The sequence below is a fragment of the Andrena cerasifolii genome, chromosome 1 (genome assembly GCF_050908995.1).
Source record: "Andrena cerasifolii isolate SP2316 chromosome 1, iyAndCera1_principal, whole genome shotgun sequence".
Lineage (NCBI taxonomy): Eukaryota > Metazoa > Arthropoda > Insecta > Hymenoptera > Andrenidae > Andrena > Andrena cerasifolii.
Window position 1 is genome coordinate 30,920,673 of NC_135118.1, and position 16,374 is coordinate 30,937,046.

Consider the following 16,374-nt stretch of genomic DNA (forward strand, 5'->3'; position numbering starts at 1 on the left):
TATTTTACAGTTTCTTTCTCTGTCTGCTTTCCGCTTTAGCTCCAAAATCGCGGCAACCAATCAGCGACGATACACGTTGTTCCGATCACTCCCTAGGGGATTACTAGTTTGAAGTGACGTTGCACGCCATCTCTTGGTTCCCGAGCAATTCGATTCCGATTTCCTGCGCCTCCTCGCACGCTCCTCGTGGCGGTACCTTTCGGGTCGACACATCGAACAAAGCATACCAGGTGTTTCGCCGCGATGGAGAAGAGGACGGTGGCTACGTCCCTTCTCCTGTCCAGGGCTGGTAATCGAGCGGGAGTGTGCAAGCCTCCTCATTCCGTTTCATTCAATTCCATTGCATCGCATTCCAAGCTTCGATCGAAAGCATATCGGGTAAGCGGTCGAGACCGAGCATTCCGGTCGCGCTCGGTGACGCGCTCATCGCCAACCAACCGAGGAGTAGGGGGAGGTTATACATCGACATAGAAAGTGAACGCTATCCCCGTTCGACAATTTTATTCTCCCGAATAACGCAGAGCATTTAATTCTATAATAAGTAGACGGATCGCCGTACGGTTTTATTTAGCGTTTTCACTCGATCCGGTCTAGCGTTCGTTCGACCATCAAACGCATTCCCGTGACGAGGGCACAACCAGTAAGCGGTCCAACATCGAACATCGCAAGCTTGTGTGTGTTTTTAATGCCTCGTGCTGATGGATATATGTCGCGGGATGTCGGGGAGGTCTGTGTCCGGCGCCCAACGCCACGGTGTGGAACATACAAAGCCTCTGTGAACATTGTGCATTCGCTGTCAGTGGAAGCGGCGTGAAATATAAGGCTGGGTCAGCGTCTTTCGAAGATGGGAGTCTGGGGAGGGGTCATGCTTCGCGGAGATTCGTCGCAAGGGTCCGCTCGACGCCCTCGGGAGAATCCTTAAGCCTCGTTCACAGTAGTCAAGTTCTATTTCAGGGAAAAGGGACTAGAGTTCGTTGGGCTACGTGAGAAGTTTTCTTGAAATGCCGCTTTGGTATGGGGAGTATAATTTTTTGTAACTGTACCAAAGGAAAAATAAACCTAACCTAAACCTAACCTATTTCAGGGAAAGCTAAAGGTGAACGAATCTCTACTTCGCTTGAAAGTTAAAAGGATATTTTGAATCAAGTGAGTAACAGGTTCGCAAGTAGTTGCAAGCCGTTTTAATTCAAGTAATGTAGCGTCCCGTGCTAATATTTCCTACAGTTTTCCTAGGGTTTTCCCCTAGACTATGTTGCTAAGCAACTTTACTCTTTTTATAAAGTAATAATTTGTTGGCATGGAGGAGTTACTAATAAGAAGTGTAATTTTCAGTTTGTACACGGTTACATATCTGTTCTTTATTTAATTACAGTTTATTGCGACTAAATAAATATTATAAATTGGCACTACAATCGCCAAAGTAACTTGATTATTGAGAACGAGACTTTAGGGTGGGCCCAAACTAGAGCCCCGAGCCGTGCACGCCAATAAATTTAAATATAATAAATATTAATGAAATCAGAAATCGTATAAGAATACTTCGTAAATATTCAGCTATAAAAATCAAAGTAAATGTTTTTCCACGCCACGGGACTCTGCCGATATGTGCGCTTCATGCGTGAGAAAGTGACATTACGAGGTCGGAACTGCGCTCGGCTCTAGTTGGGGATTCACCATTACCGAGCTTTTCAACTCGAAGGAGTTTCAAGTGGGTCCACGTGGTTTACACGGGGAGTCGATTCTTAGAAAATTGGAGAACGTTCAAGCTGCTGTAAGAAACGTGCACGGAATGTTTTGGGAAACGAAGAGTATCGCGTTCGACTATATTCCATGACACACAGAGAACACAGGAAACTGTGTGCGAATAAAAAGAGTAGAATAAATTGTACAGAGTGTAAAACAATTATGTGCCATGGTTAGGGTTGCCAACCGTACTATCATATATAGTATTGTAATATATTTTTGTCTAGTGTACTATATACTGATAGAAAAAGATATATGTAGTACGTAAGAATACTATATTTCCAACACATTGATCAAATTTTTACTTATTTCTTTTTACTGTAATTAGCGAATTTAAATTTTAACAGAGAGAATTTTTTCTATGATGAATATGAAGTTCCGGGAAGATTTGGGAGAGGAACAGAGCCAGTCTATCTCTCATAAAAATAAGCCCCGCCTAAATGTTAATTTGGACTTCCAGTGGAATTAGATTTATGACTGAATTAATTAATAATGCAAAATGCACAAAAAATATACGTTTAAATTTAATTTAGTTTTATTTGGCACCACTCTTTTCTGAAAGGTACTATATTTTGTATCACAATTGACCATAAAGCATTATATTTCCCCGGAAAAAGTTGGCAACCCTAGTCATGGCTCCTCAGGTGGTGCAAGTGTACCGCAAAATTGCCCTTGACCTTCAAACTCCCGTAGAAATTTATTTTATCGTAAAGTGTTTGAATCATTAAAACGAGAAAAAGTATCAAAGAATTATTCAAAGAATGACCGCCGAAAGTGGTTCCTTTGATACTTTTCACCCCTCCAGTGAGTACAACACATTAAAATAAAAAAAAAAACAAACAGTTAGTATTAAATTTCGAGGTTAAGGTCAATTTCGCTGCACATTGTTTTACCGCATCTCCACTAACCCAGAGGTGTAGAATAGTCGTGTGATGTTTTACACCCTGTACAAAAATCCCCTTCCTCATATAGCAAACAACACCGCGCCTTTGGTTCTTCAATCGCATTACAAAACTTTACATAAGCCTCTTACTAAAGAAACCGACTATCCGAGGAATAATTTTGCGGTGCCGTTCAATAAAACTTCTCCCTTTCATCAGTTCCTTTACCCCACTTTGCCTGTACAGATCTATAGCACCTTACATAACTCGCGGTAAACCACCCCTCGACGGATAGACACCTTCCAGCACGCGTCTCCATTAAAAGCCACCCCAGAGTCTCCAGCGCAGCCAGCAGCATGAACGTTCCTCAGAGGAACTCGCTTCGCAGCCCGAAAGCTCGCGAAATTTTCACCGGGCGAGGAGGATACGTAATCACGTCGAAGGTGGTCGCGTTATAACCAGCTGTGCAATACGAATCGATAGGAGATTCCTAGGGGTGGGTGCACGGCACGGGGAAATACATAAGTGACTCGAGTGGAGGGCACGTCAACGTATTTCCCCGCTGCATTTTCTCTGAATAGTAATTATTGGATTACAGGTGCTCGCGGGTCAGTGGTATTTCCACGTACGTCCACTGCCCTTCACAAGTATTACGACACAAGTATCGCGGAAAATGTGACATTTGGTGCAGCTTGAGTACCTTCCACTGCTTTTAACTGGGAGACTCCTGCAGAATTATTTTTTTTTTGTTTTCAAGTAGCTTCCTAAAGTTAGTTAAAGTTGATTTACTTCTTACGGGTGGTAGTGTTCGAGCAATAGTTTTTGTGTTAATAACGTGGCGGAGTCTGTGAGGCTCCACGTCACTGTTTATGCCACAAAATGGAACGTCAGCGGTTAAGGGTGAAAATAGCGGATAAAGTAAAATTTTATAGAGCTCTTGAATAAATTTGCAACGTTTTCAGAATAATTATTATTCCACACAGAGTGGCTCTGGGTTAATACTTGTGAGCGGCAGTGCAGGTAGGGTTCTCGAGGCCGGAAGCTCGAGCTGGCAGCGACGAATCTCCGTCCTTGGGACCGAATCGGCAGGGAAACCCGTCGATTAGACGCGAGCAGAGCCGTTTAAATCATTCAATGGCGTCGTTCGTAGAGACAGAGTCGCGTCTGGCGACGGTCAACGACCGAGGCCGACGGGATCGGATCCCCATCTCCCGTTGAAACGCTCTACTCGCGGAGGAATCGGGGGTTGCAGCGGTGGATAACGAGGCAGAACATGAAAACAAGGTATAGGCGGGTGGAAGATAGGCGAAGGCCGAGTCACGCAGTTGGGACAGGTCGTGTCCCCTTCGTTCTCTGCAAGAACGAATAGCAGAGGGAAATGTTGAAGGGTTCGAGCCCTGTGCGAGCTTGTAAATGCCCTAATTTAGTGTACTTTAATACCTACACAATTTTGGAATTTGTTTGCTGTGTTAGAGTTGTGAATATTTTTGCAAAGCCAAAGATACACGCTTCTTGCATTTATTTTTCAATTAATTACAAATAAATAAATTGAAGCAGACACATGTTTTTCGGAACAATGTTGACTAACATGATAAGCTTTAATAAAACATGTTTCTTTACCTGAAATTATGAATTGTAGATGACGCTACATACGGATGATTAAGGGGTTATACCTAGTCAGGTGGCCGAAAAGAGGCGAATATTTGTGATTTTTTTTTAAGAAGCGGAAGCATATATTTTTACAAAGCTAATTCCGTTTCAAAGAGCAAGATTTAAAGAACATTTGGTAATTTTTTCGTAGAAAAATATTTATGTGTATAATAAAATAACAAGCGACATCCAAGAAGCATTTTTAAAAATTTGGTTTTGCGGTGAGCATTGCCATTCGGAACCAGATTATCTAAAATCAAAAAACAAAACAGATTTCGTTAGTATATTAATGTATCCTCAGGTTGACGGAGAGAATTTTCCAAAATATTAATTTAAAACAAAATGGCGGCTATTTAAATTTGAAATCCTGATTTTTTCCTGCAAAAATCACGCGAAAAAATCAGGATTTCAAATTTAAATAGCCGCCATTTTGTTTTAAATTAATATTTTGGAAAATTCTCTCCGTCAACCTGAGGATACATTAATATACTAACGAAATCTGTTTTGTTTTTTGATTTTAGATAATCTGGTTCCGAATGGCAATGCTCACCGCAAAACCAAATTTTTAAAAATGCTTCTTGGATGTCGCTTGTTATTTTATTATACACATAAATATTTTTCTACGAAAAAATTACCAAATGTTCTTTAAATGTTGCTCTTTTAAGCGCAAAAAGTTTTGTAAAATTATACGCTTCCGTTTCTTCAAAAGAAATTCACAAATATTCGCCTCTTTTCGGCCGCCTGACTTGGTATAACCCCTCAAGGAGGCTTTATAAAATAGGTAGTTTTATTTTGCAGCGATTTTGACGAAACGTAAGGAACTTCAGTGATCTGCTTGTAAACTCTATTTCAGAATATCTCTGGTTCTGCACGGAAAGTATAAAAGTATGAAAATTATGAAAATGACAGCTACGAAATGGCGATTTTCAAAAAAAAGTGCCGCTTACGTTAAACAAAAATGAGGTTTTAGTTTATTTTCACAAAGAATAAGAGTTTTTATTAACTTCAATTTAGGTTCAGGCCGAAACTACACATTTTGTGAACATGCTCGAATTTGATTTGAATCGATTGGAATCTCCGTTTTTGAGTTATCATTGCAAAAAAAAAGAAACTTTTTTAAAAAGCCTCTTTAATGAGTCATGTGTAGCGTCATCTATAATGCATATTTTTAACTAAACAAACATGTTTTTTTAAAAGCTTATGATGTTAACAAACATTGTGTCAAAGTACAAGTCCCAGGTTCAATTTAGTTACCCTTAAGAAAAATTGATGTGAGAACGTGAAATAGAGAAGAGCTTTGATGTTCTGAAATATGGCGTCTGAGCTTCTGTGTGTGATGATACAATTACTGTCTAAGAAAACTATCGCACTTTTTCCTGTTATATGTGTAATCAAGAATAGTCTATCAGCAAGACTTTTTAACAGAAATATATTTCCCAATAATGAATCTCGATCAAGCAGATTTAATTTACAGAGAAAACTACTGCATCATATTCAGGGAATTGGAGCAGTTGGTATTACAAATTGTTCTATTAAACTGTTAGAAGTACATAAAATACCGTGGCGACCGTCGAAAGAACTACTCTTCACGATGCAATCAGAATTTTAATTCAATAGAGAGCTTTTCGATATCGAATCCCCTTCAGCAGGAATTGCGACTACGGGATAGTGTTCATCCTTTGAGTACCTTACTCTAACACTATTGCGAGCGGGATAATATGCATGACGCGGTGCAGAGTCGCGCGAATGGATGCTGGTCGATCCTTTATCGCGCTGCACCGATGCTCTTACGATAAATTGATATGGGAAGGCCCGGCAGAAGTAGCGCGTTATAGTTTCCGATAGCAACACGAGCTCTGTCAAATTTACTAGCAACAGCAATGACTATAAACGTTACAGCTCAAGTACGGTATTATTTGCCTAAATATCGCCCACTCTAATTCACTCCCATCCCTATAACTCCTATAACAAAATCCTTCCTCGTCGATGGTATTTCACAAAGTGTAGCTGGAGTGTACCTATCTCTAAAGTGTACATTACGTAAAACAAGTGTGTATCTCCGTGAGAGAGGTAAGCCTGATTGCACGCGAGAATCCAAGTCCCATCGACCCTACGGCAACATTTCCCCCTGCGTTCACTTTCAATCAAGAAAGAGACGTTCGAGGGGCCATTGGCCAGTGGTCGCGTGACTCGTCCGTGCACAGATCAGCCGGTGTAGAACGGCAGGGTGAAGTGGGTGGACTTCGATCAGACGGACAAGATAAGAAGAAGAAGAGCGTGTAGAGAGATGGGAGAGGACTCACCGTCTCGTCTTAACGCGACGATAACGGCGATAGTCGTTGGCGTTTACGTCGTTGGGGTCGAAGCCCCTTCGGTGCTTGGGCGGCGAGGACATGGCCGCAGCAGCCTTGGTGCCGTCCGAGAGGGGGTTTGGCGTGCTGCCGCTGTTGTTGTTGTTGTTGCCAATGGGCGAGCAGCTGCTGTTGTAGCCGGCGATGTGCAGGGAGGCGAGAGGCGGCGGCGAAGGCGGCAGATGGACGGAGACAAGGCCGGAGATCGCCCGTTGGCACCGGCAGCCCTCTGGTGCTGGTGGTGCTGGTGGTGCTGGCTCGCCGATTACGAGGGCCCGATCCCCGTGACCGACGTGGCTCTTTGGCACCGCGTTCAGCTCGTGCCTGCTAACCCTACCGGCTCCCGGCCCACCCATTCAAATCCTCGATTATCGCCCGTTCACTCCACCTCTCCCGCTCTTCCTCCGTGGCTGCTCCTGCCGCTCCTGCCTCTCCTCTCGCGCGCGCCTAAGCCGCGCTCTGTCCCGCGATCTAGCTTCCTCGCCGGATAGATTCCTTCCGTCTGCTCGCGCGTGACCACCCACCTAGCAAACCCCGATTTCCTTCGATCAGCCTTCCTTCCTTCGTCTTCTCCACCGACCAAATCCCAACAGCGCTGTTCTCGCTCCTACGGACGCGGTACACTCGATTAAAGAGCCGACAAGCCGGCCCCCAACCCGCTTTCCTTAGCTCATCCCGACCTCGTGCACACGCGCCACCGATTCCCTAGCCAGCTTTCCACCTTCCGACACACCTACGCCGCCGACGGCCACCGGCCAACCGTTCGCGAGCAACTCACGCACGTGCGACCCCATTCGCAACCGAATTCCAGGAATCCGCCGCGACGCGAGGGGGCTAGACTACCGGGAGACGGAGGGCGAGAGGTTAAAGGAGCCCGGAGGCGAGGCGGGAACCAGAGGACCGTAGCAACGTGTACGGTAGCGTGTCTACGCCGATGTCCAAACACCATCTCTTCCTTCCGCTCCGCGATCACGCCGACTCACACCGCGCACCGCCACGGATACTCTCGCCCTGCGTCTCGCTTCCCAGGGATTCCGCGCGGTGGCAGCACCGCAGGACGCGACGCGAGAACCAGTTGCAAAGTCACCTTGTATCTTGACAACTACGACAGGACAACCGAAACAAGCACCTGCAGCTTGACTACCTCGCTTCTCAGGATGCAAGTATCCTGGAACACTGCTGTGGCAGGCGCGACCTGAATCGCCAGCTGAGGATGGGCATTATTTAGAGACACCCGAAAAACCCTAGTTACTCAACCAATGGATGAACGACACACTATACGCCCTTTGCGAAGTAGAGTCACCTTGAAAGGGACTTAATGAAGCAGTTATGAAAATCGTTTTGAAGTTTCTGGACCTAAAATTGCGCGGTAAGATGGGTGCTTTAATGGACAACTGAACTCGCGAAAGGAACGGAAAGAGCCTTAATAGACTAATAGTTCTTGAAACGATTAGTCTGCATTTCAATAAGCGCATGGAGCCATTTTAAAATGACACAGGGGCTGTGGGAGCTGAAGAAAATGGCTGCCAGTAAGAGAAATGATAAGATGTATGGATTCGTGGTGGCCTAGAAAGACTAGAATAAACGTCAATGCTACTGAGCGTGTAGACGAAACCCATTTAGAATAGGATATACTTTTCATAAATCTCTTTCTTCCATTTCAAGAATTCTATAGCAAGTTCTGCGCTCTATATCTGCATCGAAATTAGTCTAAAGCCTCCAATCACGAGGAACTGAACGGAGGAAGAGGATCGACGAAAGCAAAACCAGCTCCACGCAGACAATATTCCGCGAGGGAATAGATGAAGTTAAAGGCGCATTTGCACGCGCGCGCACCGGATCAAGCGATCGCTCGATGCCGCGTGTCACGTGTCCCTAACGAGGCTCGAGCCGATGCTTCAGGAAACGTGGAGGGAATCCTAATAAGGATTGCGGGAGCTCGCAAGCGGCAGTCGCACACTCGTGAATCCGTGAAAGCTCGATTAGTTATCCGCTAATTCGACATCCTTCTTCTCGATTACCAGAGGTTCTCAACACAGTTGCTAGCAACGATCGGGATCTGTCGCTTCGCCTGAGGGAGAGAGAATGTTTTGTATTTCAAAATACAAAAACACCAGGTACGGGAACTTTATTAAATTCGATATTGAAAAAAAAATTATTGGTCCCGCAAGAGTGTCGATAAACAAGAGGGTTGGAAAGTTTTATCTCATCCATGGCTGGCGAAAAGTAAAGTCGCCGGTTACACTGAAAAGTAGGTCACCATCGACGCGACCTTGAAATCTCCAACGTGGACAGCAAGATGTTTAGAGGCGAGTGTTTGCAAACGCTAAAGGGGAAAACAGAGGGGGATTCAAGTTCCGCTTTGCTTTCCTCTCCACCGGAAGCGACTGAAATATTTAATCGTTAAACACGCGAACAAGAGGGTGGCCCGAACATCCATTTACACCTATCCTCACGCAGTCACAGGGTGAAGCGATTAACCGCCATCCACGCCCTCCGCCACCCCAAAACGAAAATAGACCTAGTTCGGCGAGACGCCACGTGGCGGCGGTACTGGGAGGAGGACACGAGACGGTTCCGTATAGAGGATACCAATACACCTTTCCCTCCACCATCCTATCACCTGCTCAGGTAGATCGGGGCTTGCAAACCTTGCCCAACTAAATAACTCTTTCATGTTTCCAACGAACCTAGGTTCCATAGCCTGATCGCGATAGAGTGAATCGCGTGGTCAGTAATTTTCATTCAGAAAAACGAGATAGGAGGAGGTTTACGTTCATAACCTTAATTCAGTGCAGTCAGAATAGTGCGAAAGTCAGGCTCCGTGTCGAGAATGGTGGTAGCATTGCTTTAGTGGCAGATGATAGTTTACTTAAAGAGGACTATATCGTCGAAGTACAAATAGCGAGGAATGAAGAAGCTTTTTATGATAGGGGTTAACAGATCAAGACTGATTCACTGTATATCCAGCACCATCGCGGTAAGAGGCTCGATAAAAGTAACAACTAGCAGGTCGACACCCGAACACAGTCGAAGACCCGTATATAGTACCGCTTGGTATCATTCTACATAACTCGAGAAGTTCACTACATCCGTTCCACCGACAATACCACTACATGCTTCCCGTGCATTCGACAACGTCCCAAGCGATGCCCTGGTTAAACGGATGCATAACAGTGGCGTCCAACTAGTAACCGGGCGGCATTACGCCTCCGAACGATGTACGTACAAAGGAGTCCTGCGGAGTGGGGTGCTCAATCCCCTAATAGACCCGAGACGGAAGAATGAAGCGCGCGGGAAGATAGCACGGGGAAACGGGTCGGCGAGAGTGGTCGTGGTTGGCACCGTCAGAGGGTGCGATTACGAAACGGGCCAACGGTTGCACACACGTGCTCGAGCCGTGTTGATCGACCTGGCGACCGTCCAGCCTCGTCCGTCCAAGTTCACGTATGTACGATTCTCTTCACGCGGAAGACAAATGGGCCACCAGCCGAGTTCGCGACCACCTTCGGTGTTTACGTCTGTGCAGACCGTTCACCCACCCGGGACCGACTGTTTCCCTCGTGCCACGCGCCTCGAATTATCTGTACGAGGACACGCGGCATGACCCGCCGCGAAATCTCCACGCACTCGAACTTGGTTTCTTGTGTACACACGAGTCCCCGTAGCGAGGATAAACGCACGGCCCAGATCGCACGATCGGGCTCGCCTCGTCGGTCACACCTCCCTCCCGCCGAAAACTTATTTTCCTCGAGACGGTTGAGGCGGTCGCCCGGAAGATGGCAGCGGCGTAGCGCGCCACGAGCGCCTGGTCAATACCAGAAAACGAAGAAAGGGTCCAGCTTCGTCGGCACGCTAACCTCGATTTCGAGTGCGCCGCTGCTCTGCGACCCTTCTTATTGCCGCGTTCCCTTGCGCCCGATCCACGAAATTTACAGGTCGATAGGCGACGCGCGCCCTTGAACCGCGGTTTCAGACTTTCGCAGACGGTTCGGCGTTCATGTACAGGGCGTTTCAAAATTTGGAAAATCGCCAGAGGGGGTACAGTGATCGAAATATTTGCTGCATCACTTAGAAATTTACAGAGTACGCAGAATTTTTATGAAACTATTCGTACACAGCTTATTTTGCTCAAGATAGCGAACTCCACATTTTTGCAATAATATTTTCCTGGCACTAATAATAAGCTGTTGGAAAATTATTGCAACAAGTCTCCGTTTTCTGAATCGAAGCACAACAATTTGAGCTCATAGCTTGAGAACACCCTGTACATGCAGAGATGCGTTTAACAGTTGCAATTTCCTGTGGACCCGATGTTGGGATAGATAGTGAAACTAGCACTGTAACTGTAATTAGAATCTGTAATCGTTATTCGACGAAATAGCTTCTGAAACCGTATTCGCTGTTATCTTAACTATTTATTCAAAGTTTGCCCCGACTAGAGTAAAGTAAAACTAAAATAAAAATAGATGGCGCATCGCTTAGGGACGTTTATCAAGTGGCCACCGCGATGCAAATTCCCGTTGACGAAGGTGTACAGAAGAATATTGACGCCGATTATTTTTGGATATCGAGCGAGAGTGACGGTCTTTCGTGGGGACGCCGGTCCATCCGCATTTAAATCTCATGTCGCACAGGTCACCGGTTCCTAATGACAAGCGTGATCGAATCACCAATTCACCTCGGTCGCATTATTCGCTCGTGCATTTAAACGAAAGCCCTCCGCGCGACCGATTTAACGAGGGAAAGGCCAGACAAGAAAGAGCAATTAACGCGATGCATTAATATCTCGTTTAGCAGCGGACGGGTACGAGAAGAAACCGGCGGATCGATCCGCGATCGCGATAACTCGATTCCCGAAGCCGCGCCGAGGAAATAAGTTCGTATTTTAGTTTTCGCGAGTTCCCAACAGACGGAGCAACCCACTTTCCGAACGAGTTCCATTCGGACCGCTTGGTACGCTCGAAAACCAAACTTCTAGCCTCGCGCAACTTCCCGTTCAAATCAATTTATACGTACGCGCTAAGCGCCCCTTCGAGTTTCAGAAACGCGCCAATCGATCGCTGGGAAACTGTGGCCGAGGTTTTAACAATCTCTACGTGCTCCCAATGTAGGAAATGCAACGGGGTAAATTGCGAAGAAAATCGTTTGACTGAGAATGCGTCCAAAAGGTACGTCGAAGTTTCCAACATCTAGGATTTACAGTCTTCAAAGTTACCCAGCAGACAACGTACTAAACGACGCAACAACCGAGAGAAACCCTGAAGATTAACCCGTATAAATGCAGGTAGAATGTCCCAAAAGGAATTGCAAATTTCACAGCACCCTCCAAGAAGACTCAAACACCCTTAACTCTTAACACCAACGCAGTACCTCGAGCAAACACCCTTGAGTAATTCAATCCTAGAAAGTATAAATCCAATAACAAGAGACGTATCTTCCACAAACACTCCTGCTTCTAAAACACCTCTAAATAATAAGAGTCCTAACAACTAGAATAAATTCTTGAAGCTTGCGAACTAGCAACACTCTGCATGAGGAAGGAGGTCCTACTCGTTGGAAGCAAAGGAACCGCCGCAGCAGGCACTCTCTAATTACAAACCCCTAGGAGACACGTACAAGGACGACAAGTTTCACCGAACCCCTAAGTATCACCCGATACGCCCTGCTCGATGGAAAAACGGTGGATAAGCTGTTGGGGCCAACACTCACACCAACAACAGTGAAAACTCTCGCAGAACACAGGCCTCTGTCCCGACGTCGGCGTTCTCTGCCCAGCCGTGGTCACGTGACGAAGAAATCGGCGCGTGGATCAAGGATGCGTGGGTATCATCGACGGCGGCGACGATCGGCGCAGGATTCCCGAGGAGCAGACAGGCTGCTCTCGCTTGGTCGATTACCGTAGGTCAGGCCGCGTGCCCTCGCGGAGAAAGCTGTCGTCGGGGATTCGGTGAATCGTGTGACGCGAATGGTAGCACGGCGTCGGTATGACTGACTCTCTCCCCTGACCCACCGTACACGACCTGGCTTGTGGCTAGCAAGCGAGCAGCAGGCGTATCCGTGGTTGGTCAGCCGGTCGACCGTTTGCGAGCGATGGACTTGATCCGATTCCCGACTTTTCCCTCTCGATCGATCCTGCCGCCCGCCTGCCTCCCGTTCGCCGCTGGAAACGGGAATCCCCGAGAATATCGGTCGATTCGATCCAAGGGGGAGACAGCACGGCCGTCGAAACGGGGCAATAACAGCGCGCGGGTGATGTCGAGGTTTCGTGGTACCTTCGGAGGCGATATATCTTCATGACTACCTTTTTGTGGCTGGTGCTGATGCACCAATGGGAGGAATAATAATAAGTCTGCTGCAGCCGGCTTGTGCGCGTAGGCCACGAACCAGGCGATCTATACGCTATTGTAAAGCTAGGTTATTGGTACGTTCGTTTGATGTATCTTGCAGTTGCGAGTACCCCTGTTTTCTCCTTTTTTTCTCATTGCAGGGATATGAAACTGTGGGTTATAGGTGTATTGATATTTCAAGGTAGGTGGAGAAAGTATTTAATCTCTGAAATACTTATTGATTTTAGTTTTGGCGGGGGTTGTGGAACGATTGAAGGTAGAGTGGAAGCTTGCGTTTCGTCCTGGGCCTGCTAGTGGATTAGTCTTAAGGCTTACGTAGCAGGCCCTGTCTTAGACACGGGGATATTAGGAGCTTGGACGAAACAGGTATAGGGTGAACCAACCAGTAATTGACCGCATACCAGTGAATGACCATTAGGCACAGAAGTGTCAATTATAAATTTAAACATTATTATATGTTTATAAATTGAGTGTAGTTGCACTTTTAATATCCTATATTTTTAGTCACGCGTGTTAAGCAAACATTAATATGTACAATTCTTATTAAAAGTATGCAGTTATTTACTGGGCTTCTACACGTTTTGCATTTTATAATTGTTTTCTGTTTAAATTACGATAAGAATAAGTAATTATTTTTATAGAAATTTCAAGAAAAATAAATTTAAATGCTATTTCAACAGTTGTTTTGTTGTTACATATAAATACATTCAAGTATTAATCTCAAAGGTCCATAGATTCAACAATTCAATCATTCACTGGTTGGTTTACCCTATATACAAACAAGTAGATGAGGAACCACTTGCGAGAGAGCGGGATCGGTTGAAACACCACCTGGTGGCAAGTAGCGGAGGTATCGCTACATATTTATTTGCGAGATGATCCATTATTTTATTTATTTACGGATTAATCTAACCTCTTAACGACACACTAAATTTTAGAAAAACGTTGAAAAATTACATCATTTTTTATATTTCTATTTTACTATGTACATAAAGCCTTAAGAGGTTACGAATTAAAAAAATATATCGCAGGATAGTAAACTATGCTTCACTTTCCTAAAGATACTTTCCTAAAACTCTTCTTCCACTTTTCAGAGTAAATCGCAGACCAGCATCGCGAAAGGTGTCAATGGCGTTAGCCCTCCAGTAGGACCCACCGCCATTCCTCCTCTTCTCCTACCCCCCGCTTGTTGCACAGCCAGTTACTCGCGTGCAGTGCGTGCGCCCGCGCAGCGAACCCTCGCAACAGCGTCGCGCTGGCTCTCGTCGTCATTAAGAATTTGTTTTTGTCGCTTATATACCCACGGGTTGCGTGTTACTCTGGTATCCGTGAAATTGGGTCGGCTGCTCCTAACAGGGCCGACATCGATTCCCGAAGAAGGTCGCCAGGAAGGCTCTCGAGGAGCTCGTTCGAATTAGCGTGCCCCCCTTCGCGCGGAGATAGCCCCGCTTCAAGTTCATTCTTTCTACCCGCAGCGGAGATCCAGCAGACTGATGGAAATCCAAGGAACTATTCTCAGGCTGGTCGGCCAGAATCGCCGTTAGGGTTAATGAAAAGTGTTCCTTAAACCTTTCTGTGAAAAGCAGCCCCCCTTCCGTGGAAGCTTTCAGATTTCTCGACAAAGGACCGCGGAGGGTAGCTCATCAAGGACTACTTTACACGTGACTTTGCCTTCTCTATCGTATCCAATTAAAGTGAAAATTCCTCTGAAGGGAGGTGGAAGGGAGGGATCTAGGGGCGTCCCTAGTGTTCCTGATTTCTTCATATTTTTTGTTTCTCGAGAAATCAGAAATGAGATCATATTTCTTGAGAATTCTCGAGAATTCTCGAGAAATTTAAAAAAATATTGCAAAAATTATATTTTTGGAATAACGTTGATAATATTTATCAAAAACACAAGAAAACTTTAACTAAATGATTATTCCTGTCTAATTTATACTAAACTTGTGTAAATTAAAAAATAGATATTAAATATAATTGGTAAATTTATTTATTTAATATAAAATTTGTACAAAGCGAAACATTACTTTTTGATTTTAAAATTTATTTTTAAATAGCACAACGTGTCTAATGTAGTGTCAGTGAATCTGTTTCTTTTTTGTGGCAAAATCTGTTACTGTTATATTTTGGCGTTTTATATATAGCTATCTCGGCTGTTAAATGAAAAAAATGCGTCTTTTGACCATTTTGGAAAAAAGTCTGGATCATGCAAAAATTTTATACGAGATACAATAATCTTATCTCCTCTTTTCTATATTTCTTCTTTAATAGCCACAAGAAACTCATTAGATACATAATTCAGTATACAATTTTTCTAAATTTTTAAATGAGAATTTAAAAGCACCTTCAGCAGTTAATAATATCGAATCTTCTGTACTGTGATTTTCTATTGGAATTCATATAGGTTCTAATGTTATTAGTAAGATGTATTATAAATTGTACATGTGGTTATACGTTCGCGATTAACCAGTAACACATTAATGTACGAAAATAAATGAGATTTATAATATTTTTCCTGGACTCAAGTTCCTTGAGAAGAATAGTATTTCTCTAGAAATAAGAAATTAGCAATTATAAAATTTCTCGAGAAATTCTCGAGAAATCGTTCTCGAGAAGGAACACTAGGCGCCCCCTTAACCCTTGGCCCCTAGCCGACGCTCTTCAAGCCGGGGCGCTCGAGGAACTCGAAATTTCTGGGCTCCCAGCGCCTTTTAATGGGCCTCCGAGAAATCTGGGCCGCCGTAATCTACGCCATTGAATTTCAGGCGGCGGCAAAGGCTCGCAGGGGGGCGAGTGACACGGTATAGCCCCCAGCGTCGGCACGTAACGGAAAGTTTACCCTGGGGGTGGCGGTTTGTGGAACGGCCGGCTGCAGGGCATCGTGACCGTCCGTGCACGCCGCGTGTCGCCGACCCGGCGCTCACCTGTTTCATGACCCGTGCCCCACTAGTCGACTTTGCCGCGGACATGCACCGCGCGCCGCTCTGTGCGTCGATGGTGACACAATCGCGGGAGATGGGGCCGATTAAACTAAAGCCTAGCTCGCCCCTAACTGGCCAGCAATTATGCACTAGCCCGATGAATACCAGATCACCGGCAACTGGGGCATTTCAGCTATTCCTTTTCGAAATGATACATGGGGGACCATTTTGCGAGTTGCATGGGGATGTAGCTTTTTGCAGTGTTATAGAGAGAACTGATGAAAGGGTGGGTTCAATTTGAGGAAGAAGGAGGTGTGAGTCGAAGGTAGCACTGAATAGAAGACAAGGAAACAAGTCTCGGGCTGATTAGTAAGGCTTTACTATATACAGGGTGTCCCGTAACCATTAGCACAAACGGAAGGGTGGTAGTGACTCTACATGAAAAAATAAGTGGAAAGTGTAAAGGGAATTTTGTTTA

At 45.3% G+C, this 16,374-nt stretch overlaps 2 protein-coding genes across 5 annotated transcripts in view; both read right to left on the minus strand.

Moving 5' to 3' along the window:
* The window catches only part of Shaker (potassium voltage-gated channel protein Shaker), a 342,093-nt gene that overhangs the window by 212,171 nt on the left and 113,548 nt on the right, over positions 1 to 16,374 (minus strand). The window lies entirely within an intron of this gene.
* Positions 487 to 10,355, minus strand: LOC143375642 (uncharacterized). The gene is made up of 2 exons (XM_076824974.1): positions 6,578 to 10,355; positions 487 to 773 (listed from the first exon to the last, which is right to left on the minus strand). Exons 1-2 carry the CDS (start codon positions 6,979 to 6,981, stop codon positions 683 to 685), a joined length of 495 nt encoding a protein of 164 aa, XP_076681089.1. The 5' UTR covers positions 6,982 to 10,355; the 3' UTR covers positions 487 to 682.

What these genes read in the sequence shown, in the direction of transcription:
- LOC143375642 (XM_076824974.1), bottom strand. Translation starts at nt 6,981, where the DNA reads ATGGGTGGGCCGGGAGCCGGTAGGGTTAGCAGGCACGAGCTGAACGCG. An exon ending in CGTCGCGTTAAGACGAGACG is followed by an intron (nt 774 to 6,577) that starts GTGAGTCCTCTC and finishes CAATGTTCACAG; the next exon opens with AGGCTTTGTATGTTCCACAC.